Consider the following 19,814-nt stretch of genomic DNA (forward strand, 5'->3'; position numbering starts at 1 on the left):
TTGACTTCTTTGCCTACGCGATTGTCTCGGGGCGGATGGCTTTTTTAGAGAAAAAAGGATTTCAGTGGAGTATTCTTGGTGAAAGCTTTATTCCTCGATATTCTAATTATTTATGTGTAGCATGAGTTGCGTTCTCTAAATGATGTAGTGAACTTTGAGTAAACTATTCTACAATGACAAGATACATACGAGTTAATAATTTCAAAGCTCTAAGTAGTACAGTTAATATTAAATTCTGACAAATTTGAACCCTTTCAAATTTGATTCCTTTCTAAACTGCAACATTAAATATCTACTAAAACATGAATATTTCCCCTTCCCCACTTGGAATCCAATTTATTTAAACACTTGTACATCACTTCGAGACTTCTCTTTTTCTAAAAATTAATAACAAAGAAACTTCGGATAAACAATTTCTCTCTTCAAGCTTCCACGTACTCCCACCAAAAAAAGTTGTCCGATTCTCTGCTCTATCGTCGAACAAAATAACGAGCGAGCAGTAATCCGAGGATCGCGGTGTTAGATTCCACCTGCACGAGCAGCTGACTCGCTAACTCCGTGCGTGTCGAGCGTTTAGCGCGTATCGCCGACGCGATCAAGCTTCCAGGTAGCTCGAGAGGTATAGATCAGCGAAATCGATGGTTCTGAAAACGATCCCATCACGTGGGCCAGTGGATCGCGGCGTAAACAGCGGGGAAAAGTAACCGATGGAAGCCGCGAGGCATCGAACGCGGGAGCTCGTCTCCTCCCGCCTTTGCCCGCTACAGAAGAAGAAGCAAAGTAAAGACAATCGCGCACAATTGGCACATGAAATTTAAAGAAGCAGGGGGCCGTGGCGGCGCGGGTGGAAGGGCCAGTCGCTCACTCAATATACCCACGGTGTTCGAGCCCTTATTCTTTTCTCTTCCTTCCAGCTCGTTGGAAATTTACATTTCCTCCCTCCTGCTCCGCTGGAACTGTCTGTTTATCCCGCTTTCTTTTAAAGAGCCGCTGGTGGCTATGCCCTTCCCCTTTCTCGAACCCCTGAGTTCTATCGCCCCCTGGAATTCACTCTCTCCCCCTCTTCCTCTCTTCCATCTCCCTCTTTCCTGTTCGACTATTCCACTCTCCCCTACTCCTCGATTTTTCTCTCTTTTTCCTTCGACCTCGTCACCGTCGACGTCGCTCCACCACGAACCCGCAGCACCTCATCTTCCGCTATACAGAGACAATCCTCCATTTACGGCGAGATTACGCTTCGTTGGCCGATAATCGAAAATATGCCATCGAATAACGCCCCGGAATTATTTGTAGCCTCTCCCCGACGCTCCTTCCTGTCGGTGATGAGAGACAATCGGGCGCGAAAGAGGGTCGAGAGATCGCGGTTCGCGAAAGGGTCGGGGTCTTGAAAGAATGAATTTCACCCCCAGTGAAGGAATCGTTCGCGAGGCCGCCTCGCGAGAAACGCTGAGGACGCTTCGAGACGTTGCCTCCTGTGCCCTCTGACCCCATGGACCCTCTGGCTCTTAATGAAATGCAAGCACTTTCGTTCAATTCTTACATCCAGCGAGTAATCCGAATCGCAACGTGTTTCTTTCGTTAATTTACCGAAGGGTGGCTGAACCTTCCTGCTGAGACTTTCCAGGGAACGCCAGTTGCTCGGAGGGTTTATTAAAACATTCAATTTCGTATATTACGCATTCGTTACTCTTATCTCGAGCAACGGAGGGTGCGTTCACAGCGTAGAGCAGGGGGTGGCAGATCGTAGACCGGTCGAATCGGGACGTGTCATTTCGAAAACGTCGCTCAATAAACGAAAGAGGGATCAGCATTCGCGGCGGGCCGTAATCCACGGATCAGATGCCGAAATCAGCGGGTAATTGACGCAATTTCTTCCCCGTCCCCCTTCTACGTCGCGCGACACCCTCCGAGGATTTCTTCGACTGCGAGGCAGAGAGAAAAAGAGAGACAGAGGGACACGAAGGAAATCGAGAACGGCGGAGACAAAAAAGAGTGAGCGAAAAGGATAGACCAGGGACCACAATCTCTTTTTCTCGAGTTTCAGTGTCGTTGAGTCGACGGCGGGTTTTAGCGCAGGCTCTCAAAGCCAGCCAAGTCTCGCTCGCCCGCGGAAGAAGCGAACCTTTAATAAAGAGCTTAAGCGAGCTAAATAGAAACATTTTTCCGTCGGCTTGACTCGGCTTGCTACCCGAAGTCTTGGCTCCGTTGCAATGAAATGAGTCGCGGCTGCTCGTGCATAAGTAATCCGCAGATGAAGGTATCCCAGTCCCTATTCCGTCACCCCCTCTGCCGCTGCTTCTTCCAAGAGAGCTACTGCGTCGACGTATATCGTTCCTCTGGATCTTTAAAAATCAACCCTGGACTCCATATATTTCCATCCTACGCGACTGTGCCGTGGAATCGTTCTTAACCCCTCTTGGAATCGAAAAGATCAATGGTGGCTTCATTTCGGTTGGCTTTTATTGCGAATAAAATCATTAAAAATGCAAGTTAAAAAATGGTGAAGAGAATGTACCTGTGACATCGTTTAAGTTTATTAAAGTTTGTCGCGTACGACCTTACCACTGATGAGACAAAGTCCAGGTTAATAAATGCCAAGAAAGAAGAGTAATGTTCCTCCAGGAGCGTGACAAAGAGACTTCACTCACCCCCTCGAATTTTCCATGTGTCGACGATCTTTTAAAAGGCTCCGTATGGGTGGGGAGGGGTCGTGGTTGGTCGTTTATGGCGGAAGCCACTCGATGGGGGAAGGATTCGGTAATTATTCGCCATAGGCTTGAAAAATTGCCACCTAATCCCGAAATCGATAGTCCTGGCAGAGAACGCGCGAGTGTAAGGAACCCTCTCACACCCTTCTCCATCGCCCGTACGTATCAGTTTTTTTCCCCCGCCACTATGAAAAGAAAGGGGGCGAAAGTCTGGTGGCTGGCCTTTTTTTCATCGCAAGATCGGCGCCCCCACGACGTTGTTGCATTACGAAAATAATGTATCGATATCGTAATAAGGGAATGATTGGATACGTCTACGTTGATATATTCATCGGCACCCCCTAAATTCACCCCTTCCCAAGGACTGGCCCTTCCTCGGCCTCGCGTTCGCCGTGGACTATTATTCATATAACGTATGGGGCTTTGCAAGGTGTCTGGGTTATATCTTTGGGACGGTAAAGCACCATTTTTTGGATGAGGCATTGCGGGTATAACGAAAGATGGGAAACGTTGGACTCCTCCGCGATGCTTCTAAAGCTCTCTAAAAGATACAAAATATTTCTTCATCGCCTATTTAACTCCTAAAAAAACTACTCGTTAAAAAAATAACAATTCAATTATGGTAACACATGTTAAAAAATTAAAGATCGCTTTCAGCTGAATATTTCCATTAAAATTTTCGCCAAACGCAACTAGGATATTCCTTAACACAACCACCTAACTCTCAAGCGCTGGATGCATTATGCACAAGTTTCTCCAGCCGTCTAGAAATCTACAAATCAGAAATTCGTCTTAACGAAACACCACAGACTCCCTTCGTTCTCCCACGGACTCTTCCTTGACATTGCACCTGACTTATAACACACGCACCTGCCTCTTCGTGTCTAAGTGTTCCAGCATTCGTGTTCACGGGGTGCACGTGCAAGACGCGAGGATTAAACGCAAAACGAACGATCCACCCCCTCGTCTTGCGGCTCTCGCGGTGTATAATTTATAAAACGGCATTAAATTGTCTATGCCGCGACTCGGTCGGCTCCTAGCTCGCGAGACGCTTGGCTGCTCCATTCGACGGGGGATATATATACAGGGAGGGGGTTGGAGGGTGCACGGCTGCCAGGGAGGAAGGACATATTAGCTCGACTTAAGGCGTGGCATAATGATCTCCAGGCGAAACCGTCTTATTCCGAGGTCGGTGGCTCGCGCGATAGTGGGGGTGGTTTCGTGGGGACGGTGGGCACTCGAGCGAAAATAAGTGCGAGTTTCAGCCACCGTTGATTGCGAACCGTGACTCTTCGTGATGCTCTGCCGCAGTATAAAGTAATGTCTCTCGAAGAAGAGGAACGGGAGGGGGTGTGCGCGAGGGTAAGTTTGAGCGGCGGTGGTAGGTTGGAGGGTGAGCTTTAAAATCGGCGTCAAACGCGAGGCCACCCTCGCCGCAAATTTTTATTCATTGACACTACACGGCTGAGCACCCTCCAACCGCGAACGACTAAAAGACGGAGCAACCTCTCTCGACCGCTTCGCCTTTCCTTCGGCCTCGTTGCGCGATATTGGGGGATCCCTCGAGGAGCTTCTTTTTATTATTATCATTATCCACGTGATACGCAACCCTTACCCCGAACACCGAGGACCTGCCAAGTGTCCTCCTGTTTATTGTGTTCGCTCTTCGAGAGCCAGGAATTTGCAGTGCTAGGTCTGCGGCTTGCAGCGCTGAAGCTTTCCCTTGTTTTGCTCTCGCTAATCTTATCTCGGGTGCATCATTGCGGAGAATCAGTGGTTTGTTCTTAAGTTTGAACAAAAAGAAGCCATCCCTCGACGATGAACCAGAAGATTCAATTACCCCCGTCCTCAGAAGCTTAAAGTTTGATATTGTCTATACAAACCAGCACACGTGCTACTCTCTCGAATACATGTACACAAGGAGCCTCCTGAATAGTCGACAATTGGGGTCGAGGGATAAAGTTGCAAGTCGGAGACTCGGAAACTTCATAAATCACGGAAGGGACGTTCGAATCCCGAAAGTGGCCACGCACCGATCGCAAATGTGCGAACGCGCGTGTGCTGCTGGGGAAATACACGGTCGGGATCCGTATGCGAGTCCTGGCCTGGGTCCTTATTTACTCTAAAAGGTAAAAGGAAAAACCGAGTGGTTGGTTCGTCCGTCCATAGCTCGGCTCTCGAAGCCTGACCGTTCTCACAGTAAATATATCGAAGTGAATTGCAAGTTCGTCCCTAATCCAACCCGAAGGCCTCGCGCTGGAGGCTTGATCCATGGCACAGCACTAAATTCGCGCTGAATTTATAAGGTCCCGTCTTGCTTGGCCGATGTCGTGAGATTTACGCTTTATACCCACCAGCGGTCTATATCCAACGATCTGCGGTTCATCCTTCGGAATTTAAAGGAAGAATTGATGAAACAGTCGATCTACGCGGATGAAAATTTCTCGTAGGAATGGTCATTTGCGTGACAGGGATGTATACAGCGAGATGCTCATCTCGTATGAATGCCAATGGGATTCGGAAGATGGACGCTGAGATGACGAAGCGATCGGGGTTTGAGGTACATTTATCATGTTGGCTGTTTTGAATGGGTCAGCTACGTGACAGCATTCTCAGCGGACCTCGGCGTCGACGGAAAATTCAGTACGCGAAAAGCGGTCGCGAGCTCGGCTAGCTCTTTGCGAGCGCACGCTAACGAATGTATAATTAATCCTATTGCGTTAAAATGATAATGACACGGGGCTTTGTGCGTCGCAGCGGGGAAAAAGGAAACAATCGTAAAGTGTATTCCGTATGCGTGTAAAGCCCAGTAAACCTCTTAAGCTTAACTGTAAAGCGTCCAAAGTTACCTTTTAGTGGGTGATTAGCAAAACCGAGCTCACCTTTTCAGCGGCCAATTACAGGAGATTCCGAAATAATCCTATTACCTACATTAGCTCATTATTGCATAACTGTATCTCAGCAGAGCGACCGCTTAGTCGCTGGGTTCCTGTAAATGTCTATTTCAAAACTTCGTCGAACTGATATCAGTCGTCTGATACCGTCCTCCCTCACTCTATATCCACTACGACAACGCCTTCGCATGTGTACCAACAACGATAACGACGAGAACAGGCATCGAACTATGGCCTTATAGCCAAGACTGTATCCTTGAAAGTTACTCTTTTTCACGAATTCAAGAAAGCCGAGACGCGTGCGAGTTCAGCCTCGCGAGGGTTCCCGCAGGCAAAGGATTTGCTGGTCGCCAAACGGGCAGCAGGACCTTATCTGAGCTGGCGGAGATTTTATTTAGATCCTGGCTATAAATGCGAAACGTTCTCGCCTCGGCCAATCAAGCACGGAGGGGGAAGCGTGAGCGTTAAGGGTGTTAGGACTATCCGATGTCCACACCTCTGTTGTCAGCTAATGCCCGGCCATTGTGAGGGGTCGCTCGTAAGCGTACCGAATCTTCTTCGAAGGTGTTGCCCCCGGAATGTCCCTGCGGAAAGAAGAGGGTTCGACGGTAGAAGGAAAAGGAGGGAGGACGGGACGAAGTCAGGAACTTGGCGCGTATTAGTGAGAGTTTCACGGATTCCTCCAGCAGCCCCTTTCCTCTAGATCCGAACTGGTCGACACCCTTGGTGGCTATCGGCTGACGGCAATCCGGCTAAATCTCTTCCACCATAAACGGCTAAACAAAGAGGTCCATTCTTCAGGACCAGCTACCCCCTCGTCCCGGCGTCATCCGACCGACCCAAGCGACCTGCCCGCTACCCTTATCGGCCTCTGTCCACTACTTACGATCATCCATCTGGATCTCTCCTCCTCTACGGGCGACAAGCCCTGGCGAACGAGATAGTTCGTCCCGTGCCATTGTTCCGACGGATTTTTTCGCGATACAGCTCCGGTTCCGCGGGTGGGAATCGAATCCACCCCCAATGGGATCGAATTGGGGAAGACGAATGAAGTTAATCGAACTCTGCTTTTCGAATGGAATTCAACGATCCAATTGGTGGGAGTCACGTTATAGATACCTGCTTAGGATTTCTTCTTGCCAACTAGTGCAAATTTATAACGTTGAAAATAATTGAGTAAGTTCGCGTGGATGTGACATCTTCTGTAATTACGATCGAAAAGGAGGAATCTAATTGTTAACAAGCTTATTCAAACGAACGAGGAGGGCGGATTATTTCTCGCGAGTATCAGTTTGAAGAGAGGCCAGGGGAGGAGGGAGAAGGTTAAGATCGTCCCTCTCGGTCCATAATAAAAGAAGGCAGATTAATGCCTTCGGTCTTGAATCCAATCAACATTATTCCGACAATAGTCCGCCAGCCAATACCCGTTCTACTCTGCTCGAGCTGATATTATCAACATCCCACCCTGCTCCACCCCTCCGCCAGCCACTGTTCTGCACGGCAGTCACCCCTAACGTCTTTCTCTACCCTCGCGCCGCTTCTCGGTACTTTCACACCCCTAGACACCTCGCTCGTTCTTAATTCCACGGCAGGATGATAAGTATGCTAACAAGAGAACCACCGGCACGGATACAGGGGGGTGGAAGGAGGGATGGATCGGCACGGGTGACTGCTACCTTAAAGCCAAATTAACGGTACGCTCACATAAACGACGTCGACTTACTCCGTCAATGTTAATGTCTACCAGAGGCCATTAGCCGATCGGGCCGCGTCGAGAACTCGGATCGACGTTCGCTAAGGTCGAACGCTTTTCTCCTGGCCCTACCCTTAATCGCCACCGCGATAAATCAGCCAGAGAAAAACGCGATGCCGGTCGCTCCCAGGCTCGTTGCTGATATTCCTTGAGCTGTTCTTCGAGTACGCTTCCTTAGTACTCTACCTCTTACTTGGCGATCGAGTAGATAGGCACTATTAATTGTCCAGTACCAACCTGGTATTAGTTCAAACTTCTACGCCTTTACTATCATAATGAGGATTACTCATTTTCACTTATCAATATTTGCGATATCATGTGCCATACAAGTAAAGGAAAGGTTGGTCTAGATAAAGCTTCTTCAGCTATCCACGGTAAACATACCCAGGAAGACCAACTTATACTTGCAAAAATGTCCTCCCATTGTCGAACTCGACAGTACTTCTGCAAGTTGTAAAACAGCCTTTCCTTAACAAATGCGTCCATCAAAAACTAATATCCATACCGTCGAACAGGGTTGCCCGAAGTGGTAGCTCGACTCACCGAAGAAGAGCTTCAGGAAGAAAGAAAACGACGAGCACGCAGCGCACAGTGGACAAACCCGAAGTCGTGCCAGGGGGAGCGCTTCGGGAACCTATAAAGCCGTGTTTTACGAGGGCAGATAATGCGATGAAAGATGCGAACGGCGGCCAGTCATGCCTAAAGAGTGTGTGTAACCGGACCATCCGCCCGGCTTCTTTCACAGTCTAACTCCCGCGGTTTCGCGGCCTTTCAGCGACCCAGCTCTAGGAGGGGAAGGGGTGGAACTGGTCCTTGGCCATAATATATCAATTTCGTATTCTAATGTCCAGGCGGTTAATTCAAAAAGCGTCGACGCTGCGGAAACCTAAGCGGTCGTGGCCGTTCCCGCTTCCTGGAGGGTGGCTGTCCTCCGTTCTTCCTCGTCGCGCATCCCTCCTCAGCCTTCGCTCGCCCAAGAAATAAGGGTGGCCCCGAATAGTTCTGATTCCCGTTTGCAGGCCCGTTGTCACGTATGCGCGGCTGATACGCGATGCCTCGCATCAGCGTGTTCGCTCGTGTCGCGGATAATTGGGGGAACGGCTGTTTGCGGTCCCGCGGGGATGCTCTCGACCCCGGAACGGAATGACGTACAATCTGCGAAGGATTTTCGGGACGTAGGCGAAATTGCGCGCGAAAGGACGTGGTGCTCGATCGAGGAAGCTCATCATTTAGCTTTGCTGTCTGACTCTTGTCTTTAACGTGAGAGGTGCATCAGGTGATCTTCGAGTTCGATGTTGAATTACATTTTGAAGCTCTAATTTACTGTTTTAGCGTGTAATTTATAGTTTCTAGCCTCCTATCGCAAATTGTCAGCCCCCTACTCTTGACGGCACGGTCCACAGTGCCCCTACCCTCTTGCAGAATTTCTGCTCGACTCCAGGCGTCCAGTTGCACGCGTCCTCGCAGCGCGACTATCAAGCGAGGCTAGAAAAAAGCGATGAGTAATCTGTAGTAAAATTCAGCAGCGGAGTCGAGTGACATAAACTGCGTCGTAGATAGCCGCTTTATGTTCTCGTAATTTTCATCGTAACCGCCGCGGAACGATGCCGCCACGTTGTCTCTTCGCGTTGGCCGTCCCCTGGACGACAGACGGAGAACGAGGAGCTCGGTTGGTCGAGCCAGTGGCGAGCCTCGAGGGGGTGTGGGAGGGGGAAAAAGGACGAAAGAGTCCTTGGAGTGGCGCGAACTATTAAAAAGCGCGCGTCCGCTCAAATTCTCGCCGGTAGTAAATTACCCGAAAAAAGAAATAACCGTTGGATTCGACCGCCCTCCGCTGTCACCATCCCCTGGCCCGGTTTCCAACCTGCTTCCGTCTCCCCTCGCAGAGCTCCAACCCCCCTGGCCCGAGCGCGGTCTGCTCGAGAGATCGTCGGTCTCTCTTGCCTAGGGTAAAAACCCTCTCGACGAGGAGCGCCGCGGTCTCAGATAAAAAATTAGCCGGAGTTGCAAACGTTTCCACCTTAAATCATATATTTATCGCGACATTAATTCAACCCTTTTAGGTACCCTTTTTTCCCGGGGACGGCACTCCGCGCGGAGACCGAAAACGCCTCCGCTCGTTCTCTAACCGACCCCTACTCCTTCCACCCCCGACCACCTCTTTTTCTCGATCCCTGTCGCCCGTCGTCTCCTCCTTCTTGCTCTCGTCCCGCGAGATCGTCGTCGCGACGGTCCCGTTAGTCCTCCCGCTAATTTCTCAGATTCGAGTATTTTTATGTACCGTCGCGCGAACCTGACGGGGGTAAATCCTCTCGTTTATTATTTAGGAGGGGAGTCCTGTCTCTGTGTGCGTGCAAAGGGTGGCCCGGCATTGCACACACGCGAAGACACGCGTTTACCTTGTCCTTCTCTCCTTTTTGATGGGGATATACGATCTCGTTATCTCTTCTTACTTCGACTCCCGGCGATTATCCTTCTTTACGGTCGGTTTGCTCGATCGTGCCCATACCCTCGCGAACCAGTGGATTCCTGTACGTTGTACGCGAACGTCCGACTCCTGTTCTTAACCCTCGTTGCGTCCATCGTAGGTCCGTGTTCTTTGGTCTTCATTTTTAACCCCCTAGACGGTTGGATTACCCTGTGTCTCGTTAATTGTTTAAAGGATTCGCAGCATCCATAGAATGGCACAAGACTTTCGTTTTCAGAAAGAATCAACCCTTGACATTTTAGTTTCTCCTTTACTATATTGCTATGCACCCTAATTTATGGTTCTCAAGTCTTTTTTCATTTCTAGCAGAGCACAGATTATCTCTACCATGTTCTTGAAGAGTTAAAAAGAGTTTCGAAAGATTGTGGGTCCTACGCTTATGCATAGTGACGTAACAAAACACCATCGAATCCAGCAGAGCGCATTACTCACAATGAAATAGGAAACGAGACGTATGTACGTTCCCCATCAGAACCCCAGAGCAACGGTTGTTTACTTAATAAATACATATTTAGTATACGCCACGTACACAAGCCTGGTTGGCCGGCTGCGCCTATTTTTGCCCTCAGTTTTGTTGTCATAGGACTGGCGATGGGACGCGGGCTCCCCTCGCTGTGTGAACTACCCTGGGTTACGAGGATACACCTCGCTCTTCGACAATGGAACGACTAAAGCTCAGGGATTTGCTTCGGATAGTTCTGATAGGGCCAGTATCGTAAGCCTAATAAAGTCGCTCACGGAATTTCAGCCCCCTTTTGTGCGACCGCCAGGAGCATCGACGAGTAGGGTAGTTACGTAAGTTAAATGTTTCTAACTCCTTCGAGTAACAGTATTCCGTGATCGTGGAGAGCAAAAGTAATTTTGGATGCGTCTTCGGTTAGTTCGAGAGCCATAGATCCACGCGGTGTGTTTGTAGCGTGTGTACTTGAAACACGAGTGAAAGGAATATTTAAGGACACGTCGTTTCGAGGAATATTTCGTCCCCCATTTCCGGTTCGCCTATACAAACTTGAGCCGGTGGTTCAGGTTGCGTCAGACAACACGTGTACACACTTATTTACGGAGAGAGAGAGTGTGTGCGCACCTCCTCGCATTCGTTTATACTCAGGGCAGCTAAAGAACGGGAATACTCATAATTCAACGCTCGCTGATCGGACCATTCGTGACGATGAAATCATAGGAATTATGATACCCAATTTCCCACGCGTGAGAACTTGCTTCTGGAGTCCTCTATGAATCCTTACTCGAAAAAAGTGTCGGGTCAACGCAGTCGTCTTGAAAGCCTAAACTAAAATACTTGTGTCTACTTCTTACGGAAAAACACTCTCAGGCCCATCTATGATAACGCCTTGTTTATGGCACCCCTTGACAATTCCTTTATCGCTTAGAGGTGCTTCTTGACGAACACCATGCCCTCTCTAAATAGGTTTCAGAGCACAGAGGTGAACATAAAACCACCGTATCAATCTGGATTCAGATTTTCAAGCCAACGAATCTTATCCATGTCTCTTTTGAAGTTCAATTGCTTTCTGAACCCCTCCGAAGCCTAGCTCCAAATATCCGATCAGCTGATCCAACACTACATCCTCAAAGTCAAGTACTCAGAACCCTAATTTGCATCATTTAAAAAAAGTACTTATCAGTCTCAATTCCCAGCGTCCCAAAAATTGGAATAAAAAAGATTCCTTCGTGCAAAGTCTCCAGTCTTCGAACACCCTCCAACACCCTCGAATACCCTGGGATATCCTCGATATCCTCGGAGCGCACTAACCTTAAAAAAAGGAGGTCGTCCGAAAGCATCTGTAGCTCAAAAAGCGTCGAAGGAAGGAATCCTCAGGCACATATAGACTCTCAGCTGCTTTGAACGCATCGGAGCGGCTGGTGGCGCGTAACCGGGAGCGGGCATCGCGCGCAGCCGCTCGCCAAACGGCCGTCCGACGACGATGCGTAATGTTCGAGCACAGACGAGCATATGGGAAGACAAGAGAGAAGGCAAGACAGGCAGGCAGGCAAGGCAGGCCAGTCAGCCAGCTCAGGCACACGGTACAACGTGCCTCGTGTATGATGTACTGGTTTGCCTGGCGGCGGTGGGGTCAGGGACGCGACGAAGGGTGGGTGTTACGGTGGAGCGAGAGGGGAAAAGTCTTCAGACAGCGAGGGGTAGGGGAGCACAGGCCGCCGCGATAAGTGGGGAGGGGGAGATGCCGACAGAGAAGGTAGGGCACACACAAGAGTGAAGAGAAGACGCGGCCGGGATGTCGGGGAGAGGGGGGAGAGCTGAAAGCAGGCCTGTTGGTTGGTTTCAACTATATTTGTTTATATTTACACAATAAGCAACAGCCTCGCCGGTTGGGCTGCTTGGTATGCCTGTGCCGCTTTTAGTGTTTAGTCCTCGCTACTCGGTCGCCGCGTGAACGTTGCTTTTCGTCTTCTTCGCAGCGTCGTCGTTCCTCCTCCCCGTGTCCGTCGCATCCCTCCTCACGACACCCGGTTTCTCTTTCTTTTTCGACCGCGCTCGCCGATGCGTTTTGACGGACCCGAGGGTCCACGTGCGTCACCACGACCTAGTCCCTTAGGACTGTGCTCCTCACCCCGTGGATCGGAGCGCTGCTCCGTTCGAGTTGAACGAACGTGTTTCCCTCGAGCTCCCGAGGAACCGAGGATTCGCGGGTTTGTGCGGTGGTTGCTGTGCTCGGGGGACCTACTTCCGGCAGGCGGTGATTCTACGCCCCTGAACACGCGCGAGTGTTGACGTCGCATAAAATGCCTCCTCGGTATATGCGCCTCATTTTCTCGAACGCCTTTTTTTCCTACGGTGCGCGAAGTGTTGCTTGTGAAACTGTTTGACCGAAAAGACGGTCTCTGTGTGTTGTGTGTGAGATATTCGATGTATTTACGCCTCCATGAATTTCATCGCTGACCGACGGCCGACAAAAATTGAGGATCAAGGACTTCTCCTAAAGTAAGCGTCCGCTGGTGCTCCTAGGTAGACTCGGGAGAAAAAAAAGAGTCTGGAAATAGGACGCGCGTTGTGTAATTATTCTCGGCGAGGATGGATTATATTATCAGCGTTGGAGCCAAACATTGTTACTTTCGGCTATACTGTAGCGGATCACTAGCGTCAGACGCGATCTAAAATTGTTCCTTCGCCGAGTGTAATATCGAGTAACAAAACACATTCTGAGACCTTCGTACAACCGCTGTCTTTTGCCTCGTGGAAGCAAAATTTCGCGATTTAGAACCGAGAAGAGTATCGGTGTTTGGTAGTGTGGAAGCAGCGGGAGTCGTTCAAGAGACCTCCGATTGACGTAATAACGATCGTGATTTCAGGACGATGGCATAATGGATCATGACACAGACGGAGACGGCGCGATCAACTTGTCAACGTCGCAGCGACCCTCCGCCGCTACCACCCCTAATGGTGACACCCCCTCGTACGGGCAAGACCAACAGGACAACGACCAGGTAAGTCATTAATCCGCAGAAATTTTACACTAGATAAGATAAAAGTATTCCAAGCCGCGTTGGGTGCTTGACACGTAGAACAGTCTCTCTTTCTTCTGTTCTGAAAAAAATTTCTTTCAAGAAATATTAAAGTACACTGACTTTAACACGGTGTAACTATCAACTTCTAGTTCCGACCTGAAGAGTACAACAATTTTTGGTACTCAAAGTGCTATTAGTTCTCCAAAAACATTAAAATTCGCGACCAAGGTGTACGACTCCCTCAAGCCACGGGCCTTTTCTTTCATTTTTCAATATACCACTCCGCTTTTTCGCAATCACACAATACAAGCATGAAGATAGTAAGACTACATCACTCTACAAATAGTGCTAATTTTAGAAGCAAATATCTGCGTTCTCGATAAAGTTTGAGCGCTACGTTGCTAAGACGTCCGGTAGAGTCATTGATTTCCGGGAATAGTGGAATCTTCGAGCGATAAAGAGACCGGTGGATACGATCTACTACCTCGGTAGGGGGTGTCGTTGTTGAAAATCGAAAATGGAATTGAACGATCGCATCCCGCGCTCGCGATACATACGCAAGAAAAGGTGTACTCCGAATCGCGTGGGAGAAGGGGTGTTTCTGCCTTAAAACCGAAACTTTTCCGCGGCGAATCGGTCTCGAACGCGATACTTCCGAGGCGTTTGACACCCAGCCACCATAAAATCGAGTCCCCTGATTTCAAATTCAATTCAAAATCCCGCGTTCGCGGGTGAACGCAATATAGCTGGTCCGGGGTGGCCTGTCGACCGCCGCCGAGGGAAACAAATGTTTTATGGCCCTTAAAGCGGCCTTTTCGACGGTTTCCTTTTCGAGAAGGGGAAACGATACGGTCGTACGCTCGGCAAGCAGGTATACCAGCCACCTTCGGAATGCATATATGCGTGACACGCACGGTTAGAGAGAGCTCCGGGAACTCTGCTTCTCCTTCGATACGTTACACAGAACTGTTCGAAATACATGGCGTGTCCTGATCCCTGTCGGTCTCTTCTCAAAAAATCAATCGAAAATAAGCGATGGTATTTCTTCGCGCAGGCCTCCCTTTGAGAGGAACATTATTTTTGGAGTACGTGGAACTTAGATCTGCTTATTGACCCCAGATCTTTTTATGTGCACAAATTTAGGAACTAGAGGGCAAAGGAATTATCCGAATTTTTGATAAGACAGTGAATTGTACTGCAACAGTGTGCATGTTACTCGTATGTCTAACTGTATATTTTTTTGTGATATCCCTCTGAAAGGAGATTCGTCCACGATAGTTATCTTTCGATCGATAGTAGGCAATTGGCAGGAATAAATTATTTTAATAATGCGGCGCTCGCGAGCACGTTTAGGGCATTTTTATTCATACACGGCTTACCCGCGCGTGTGTGCAGATAGTAACGGTGAATATCAAGTTCACGTGACGCACCAGGTAAATACATGCGTACCAATACGAGCGTGTGAATTACACGTGTGACACGTACATCTGTTTGGCGGTTGGTTACGTGTAAACAGAGATTCGCTTATCTTCAGGCTGACACGTATACGTAAGTGTACGGAGTGAGATATTTTTGGGATTATTTTAACGACATGGTGATCCAGTTTCGACGAGCTTTTACAAACGTAAATTTCATCGTTACTTATTCACGAGCGTTAGAATTGACGAGGCTGAGAAATCAGATAATTAGATGACGACTGATTGAATAATAATTTCGATCGATTCTGTACGTGATAGGATCGAATCAGTGATTCTGGTAGAAAAACAGAGTTGTCAGGGTTAATCGTGTAAGGTATGCGGGTCTTCAGCAGCGTGAGATTCGAGGCGATTCGAAGATCGAGTTTTGAGAAACTATCAAGTTCTGCTGACCACTCGCCGCCTCGACCACGACTTCCTGTCCCCGTCCATTGTGCCCATAGACAGACCAGTCTTGCCTGGTTCTGTAACTTCATAGGTGTGCTGATGCTCGAACTTGCCTGCTCGGCTAATACCTTCAATTGTTTTCTTGTGACAATTATTTGCAATTATGTCGCAGGTTCCCATTTCTCGACCTCACTATTCTCGCATCTTCGTTCGAAATTGCTGTTCGTCATTTGACCACCAATTCCCTAATTGTGTTAAATTTCATTTTAATAATTCCATAGCATATAGCATTCTGCTTCAACTACATTATAATTCAAAAAGCTGTTTTGCTGTGACCTTAAACATTAGCTTATCTCTTATCGCTGAGATTTATTTTCCTGAGTCTCAAAGTTACCGAAAAGTGAGTTAAAGGAAACTGTCTGTATAAAGGAACAGAAACCTGGAATATTTAATTGACGTACGTGAATGATCCCATGAGTTCCATTACCATCAACCCCAGCACTTGCGAGAAGATTGACGCGAAACTTGGAGACAAGGCCGGCCACATAAGTTCGAATTCTGAACAGAGGTACATACTATATCCCGACAGCGGTGCGAGTAGCAGCAAGCCAAGTTTCTGCGGCTTAGAACCGATCGAAGTCCCGTCGGCAATGGCTTGACACTGTTTATAATTTAAGAGGCTCTCCGAAGTCGAAGGGTTGCTGGCGAAGATTCGAATGACGTCAGTGAAGGCATCACGAACGTCGTTTCTCGTGAATCAGGAGCGAGGAAAATCTCCTAAACAAATCGTTAGGCGCCTCGATGACTCTTTAATTCAAACCACATGCGTTGGATACACTTTTGGATACTTCGGGAAATTTGAGAATTCCGATTGTAGCATCAGCTCCTTGGCCCCCTTTGAAAGTTTCATTTTCTTCAATAATGCAAACGCCAATTTGGTGGTCACGAACAGGACTACAATTTTGGTTTGACCTGTGCAAAATATAATATCCCAATCTGTGTTCGTTTCGATGGAAGATGGCTAAACTCGGAAGGACCGATACTGCGAACACGTTTTAATATTAGCTCGATACGTCGATACTTGAAATACACGAGAGTATCTTCTTGAATCCTTCGGGTCGAGGCGACAGAAAATAGAATTCGGTGGTAGCAATTCTTGTAGTTGCGATCGTGCTTCGGCTCACGACCAAACCAATTCGTGTGTCACTTGCGTTCCCCTTGTTTTCACCTATAAAAATTGTTTCTTCAGTTACCGTAAAACATGAAAATTAACATTATAATTACTTAGCTATTGAAATAGAATAGAATATAAAATGTAGGTGAACGTAGCAAGTGAAAAGAGGGGACCGCAAAAGCGAACTCCGAAGAACGCATCAAAACGCGTCCCTCTGCTCTTCCAATCAATTTGGAATTCGCGACGACGAACGCGCGCGCTGGTATTCCCCTGATGAAACAAACTTTCGCTCGCCTCGCTGTCAATATTTCATTAGAATCTCGAGGCCGTTTATCCTCCAGTTAATATCCAAACGCCTCCGCAACCAGCAAGAATCCAAAGGATCTGGCGGGATAAGACAGCGCTGATATTGACTAGGGTCTCTCGCTCTCTCTCTTGAAATGCAAAAAGGGGTTGCGTGTAAGCGGGTGGAGGATGCTTAGCGGGAAGGAACGCCGCGCCGGAGGAAAATAGAAAAAAAGGGGGGAAGGAGAGGGGAAAGAAAGTCCCAATGAAAGACAAGCGAATTCTCACCTCCTGCTCCCTCCCTCTTGGATCGCAAATTGCGGATAGGCTGTCCTTTCCAATCAAGCCTGCTCGGCATCCCCCCTGCCACCCCCGTTGCTGCCCAATTCTTCTTCTCCATCCCTCGGTCCCGTTATACTTTTCCACCCTCTTCCTGTTGCCCCCGCCCCTCCATCCTCTCCGTTCGAGTGCCTATAACCAGGCTGCAGCCTGATCCGCGTCCTCTCTCGCGTCCCCCTCTCTTTTCCAGCCGAATCCAGCCCGTAACTTTTACGTAACACGCTTCGCTATGAATATCGATGCCCGGGGAGTTAAGGAGAATTCGCTTTTCTGTAATTGAAAGAATTTTTGTCGTGCTGAGCCAGCTGGCCCGCGCATAAAAGGCTTCCTTCTTTCTCTCTTGCTCTCTCCCTCTGTCTGCCTCTCTTCTTCTCAGCTTCTTTTTTTTTCCTCCGCTGCAAAGTGGAGGCTTCCTGGTCGCGCGAGCACCGAGGACATTTCGTCGGATGACGACGGTGACGAGGATTTTAATAAATTACTGAGACCGTCCGCTGACTGGCGACTTCTTCTGCGCGACAACCACCTTCGCGAGAGATGGAGCGCGATTCCCCGCGAAGAAATACGACCCCTTTCATGCACCAGCCTCGGCTCTTCCTGGAATTTCGTGATTTTTCAGAGGTTTCTGTTTCATCAAGAGACTACGCTGATTCGTGATTTCTCGAAACGAAGCTGTTTGATATTCTCTGTGGCTTCGTTACGTTCGTTATCGTGAAATTTCTCCGCGCAGATGTCGATGACACTCGTCTCAGAGTGGAAAGTTTCCTAATTGTGGGCGACAGGTTCCTAACAAGGACGAATCATATTCGCAAACAAACTGTTTCACAACGTCAATATTCCACGGCGTAGTATCGAATAAACTGGTTAATTTTATCGCGCCCTCAAGTTGTCCTTAAGTGGCGCATTGTGGAATGAGGAACCTATATTTATTTCGGGAGACGTTGTTCGCTGTTTTGCCAATAGTCTGTCAGTTTCACGAATTAAATCCAATGGAGCGTGAGAGGGGAGGGAATCGAAATTCAATGGCGAGATAGAAGTCTGAGAGTTCAAGTTCGCCACAACATCGCGACGTCTCGTGTAGTCGTCCATAGTCCTGGTTTTATCTACATTATTAACCGGTTCCAACCTCACGGCTGTGTACTTAAATCCAATCTAGAAATCCCACCCTTCTTAGTCTCTCCCACCTTGCTACCCTAAGGGGGCGAAGGTCGACGGAGGCTGGCAAGGGCGATTACCCTCCATTATTCACACGCTCGATTCGTGCCGCTGAGTGATACCTGAGAAAATCTTGTCGAACATCCTCCTCGACTACGACGATACGGAGCAACATCCCCCTAATTTTTCCCTCCTGCGTAACCCTTATAATATTCTTGAAGACAGAGCGTAACATAGAATATAGTGACGTCTGACGAATTAAGTCTGCGTATTAGATTCAGTAGAGTACCCTGCAGGATCTAATTTTGTGGTTATAGATAAATAGAACCTCTGGAACGTGACTATAATCAAATCAGATAAATATTTCAACCCTGTACACCTAGTGGGTCGTTAACACTAATGCTGATGCAATATAAATATCGGTCTCTAAGAATAAACACATCATTGGAGTGTGAACAGGGCCACGAAGCACGTTCGTCGCGATAAAGATTCATCCCCCGTGTTTCTTTCTCGAAGTCTGTCACGGAAGACAGCAGAAACGATTTAGACGAGGAGTCCTCACCACGATAACGGCATCGATACGATTTCTGGAGTTTTTATGATTGACTTAATGTCAGTTGACAAAACTACGAGGCTCGGCTGCCCACCTGAAACAACTCACGGAAGAATCGCGGCCAAACATTTCGTGTCGCTCCGTGTAAACAGCATCGGATACCGATGAATCTTGCTCCTGTCCCTTTCTTACGCGAAGTACACCTGAAACAACTGTCTCTTTGCGTCGCGTGATCTTTAAACATCTCCCTGTATAGTTCTATGTATGCAAAGAGAAGATGTTGATCATCTGAAATTTCTCCACGGCAGAATTTTCCAGTTCTGATGGTCTCAGAATTTACAAAGGCTATTGTTCCTCTTTCGCCATCTCCATTATGCGATTAAGTCTGCACCTACACCTTTCAACGCAAAGGTGTGCTTATTGGCCGATCGACGCACATTCGAAGTAAATATTGTACATATCCGTAGCCTACAACAGAATATTTTCACATCTGTTCGGCTTTATCTTGACGACCACACACGAGCGCGCCGGTTACCTTATCAGCCTTATCGTCGGTGCTTCGCCAGTGGCGTAGAAGGAGCAATATCTTGATGCTACTTCGGATTCAATTTCGCAAATTAAATTTGTCGTTTGTCTTCACGAAAATTTATTCGCAATCGTATCGTTCCATCCTCTGGAGCACAGTCGAATTCGCGTCTCTTCAAGATTAGAAGAAAGGAGCCTCGGACCCGAGGGCCTCCGCGCCTCAGACAGTGAAACTTAATTAAAAGCACGCGCGATGATTATTTGCCGAGCAGGCGTTCAGCGTTTATTTTGGAAATTGCGTCCCCCGCGAGTGGTGACTCGCGAGCTCCGAAATCCTTGGGCGAGGAGCATGGATTTCGAGGAGATTCAGAGTCTGGACACGAAACGATGCTGAGCTGGAAGAAGACAGACCAAATAACAACAGCTAAGAGGAAAAACACTTTGCCCCTCTGTTTCGGTAGAGGGAGTGTACCTACTAGTGCCATTTATCACAGAGACAGGGAATAATAACTGTCGCGTTCTCGATTGTTGGGTCTTTCCTATCGATTGGACTCCTCTTCCTGTCGTGTTTTCTTATTTTTTCCCCTGAAAAAGT

At 48.3% G+C, this 19,814-nt stretch overlaps 1 protein-coding gene across 14 annotated transcripts in view; it reads left to right on the top strand.

The window, feature by feature from the left end:
* Window positions 1-19,814, top strand: part of Foxp (forkhead box transcription factor P) — a 196,597-nt gene that overhangs the window by 105,192 nt on the left and 71,591 nt on the right. For 13 of the 14 annotated variants that reach the window (XM_076385828.1, XM_076385820.1, XM_076385822.1 and 10 more), the window contains one exon: window positions 13,174-13,308. In XM_076385828.1, the coding sequence (XP_076241943.1) occupies window positions 13,186-13,308 (123 nt within the window). In that variant the 5' untranslated portion in view covers window positions 13,174-13,185. Of the gene's footprint in view, window positions 1-12,729; window positions 12,806-13,173; window positions 13,309-19,814 lie in introns of those variants that run through there. The other variant, XM_076385829.1, reaches the window with a different exon arrangement.

This window comes from Calliopsis andreniformis, chromosome 9 (assembly GCF_051401765.1).
Source record: "Calliopsis andreniformis isolate RMS-2024a chromosome 9, iyCalAndr_principal, whole genome shotgun sequence".
NCBI classification, from domain to species: domain Eukaryota; kingdom Metazoa; phylum Arthropoda; class Insecta; order Hymenoptera; family Andrenidae; genus Calliopsis; species Calliopsis andreniformis.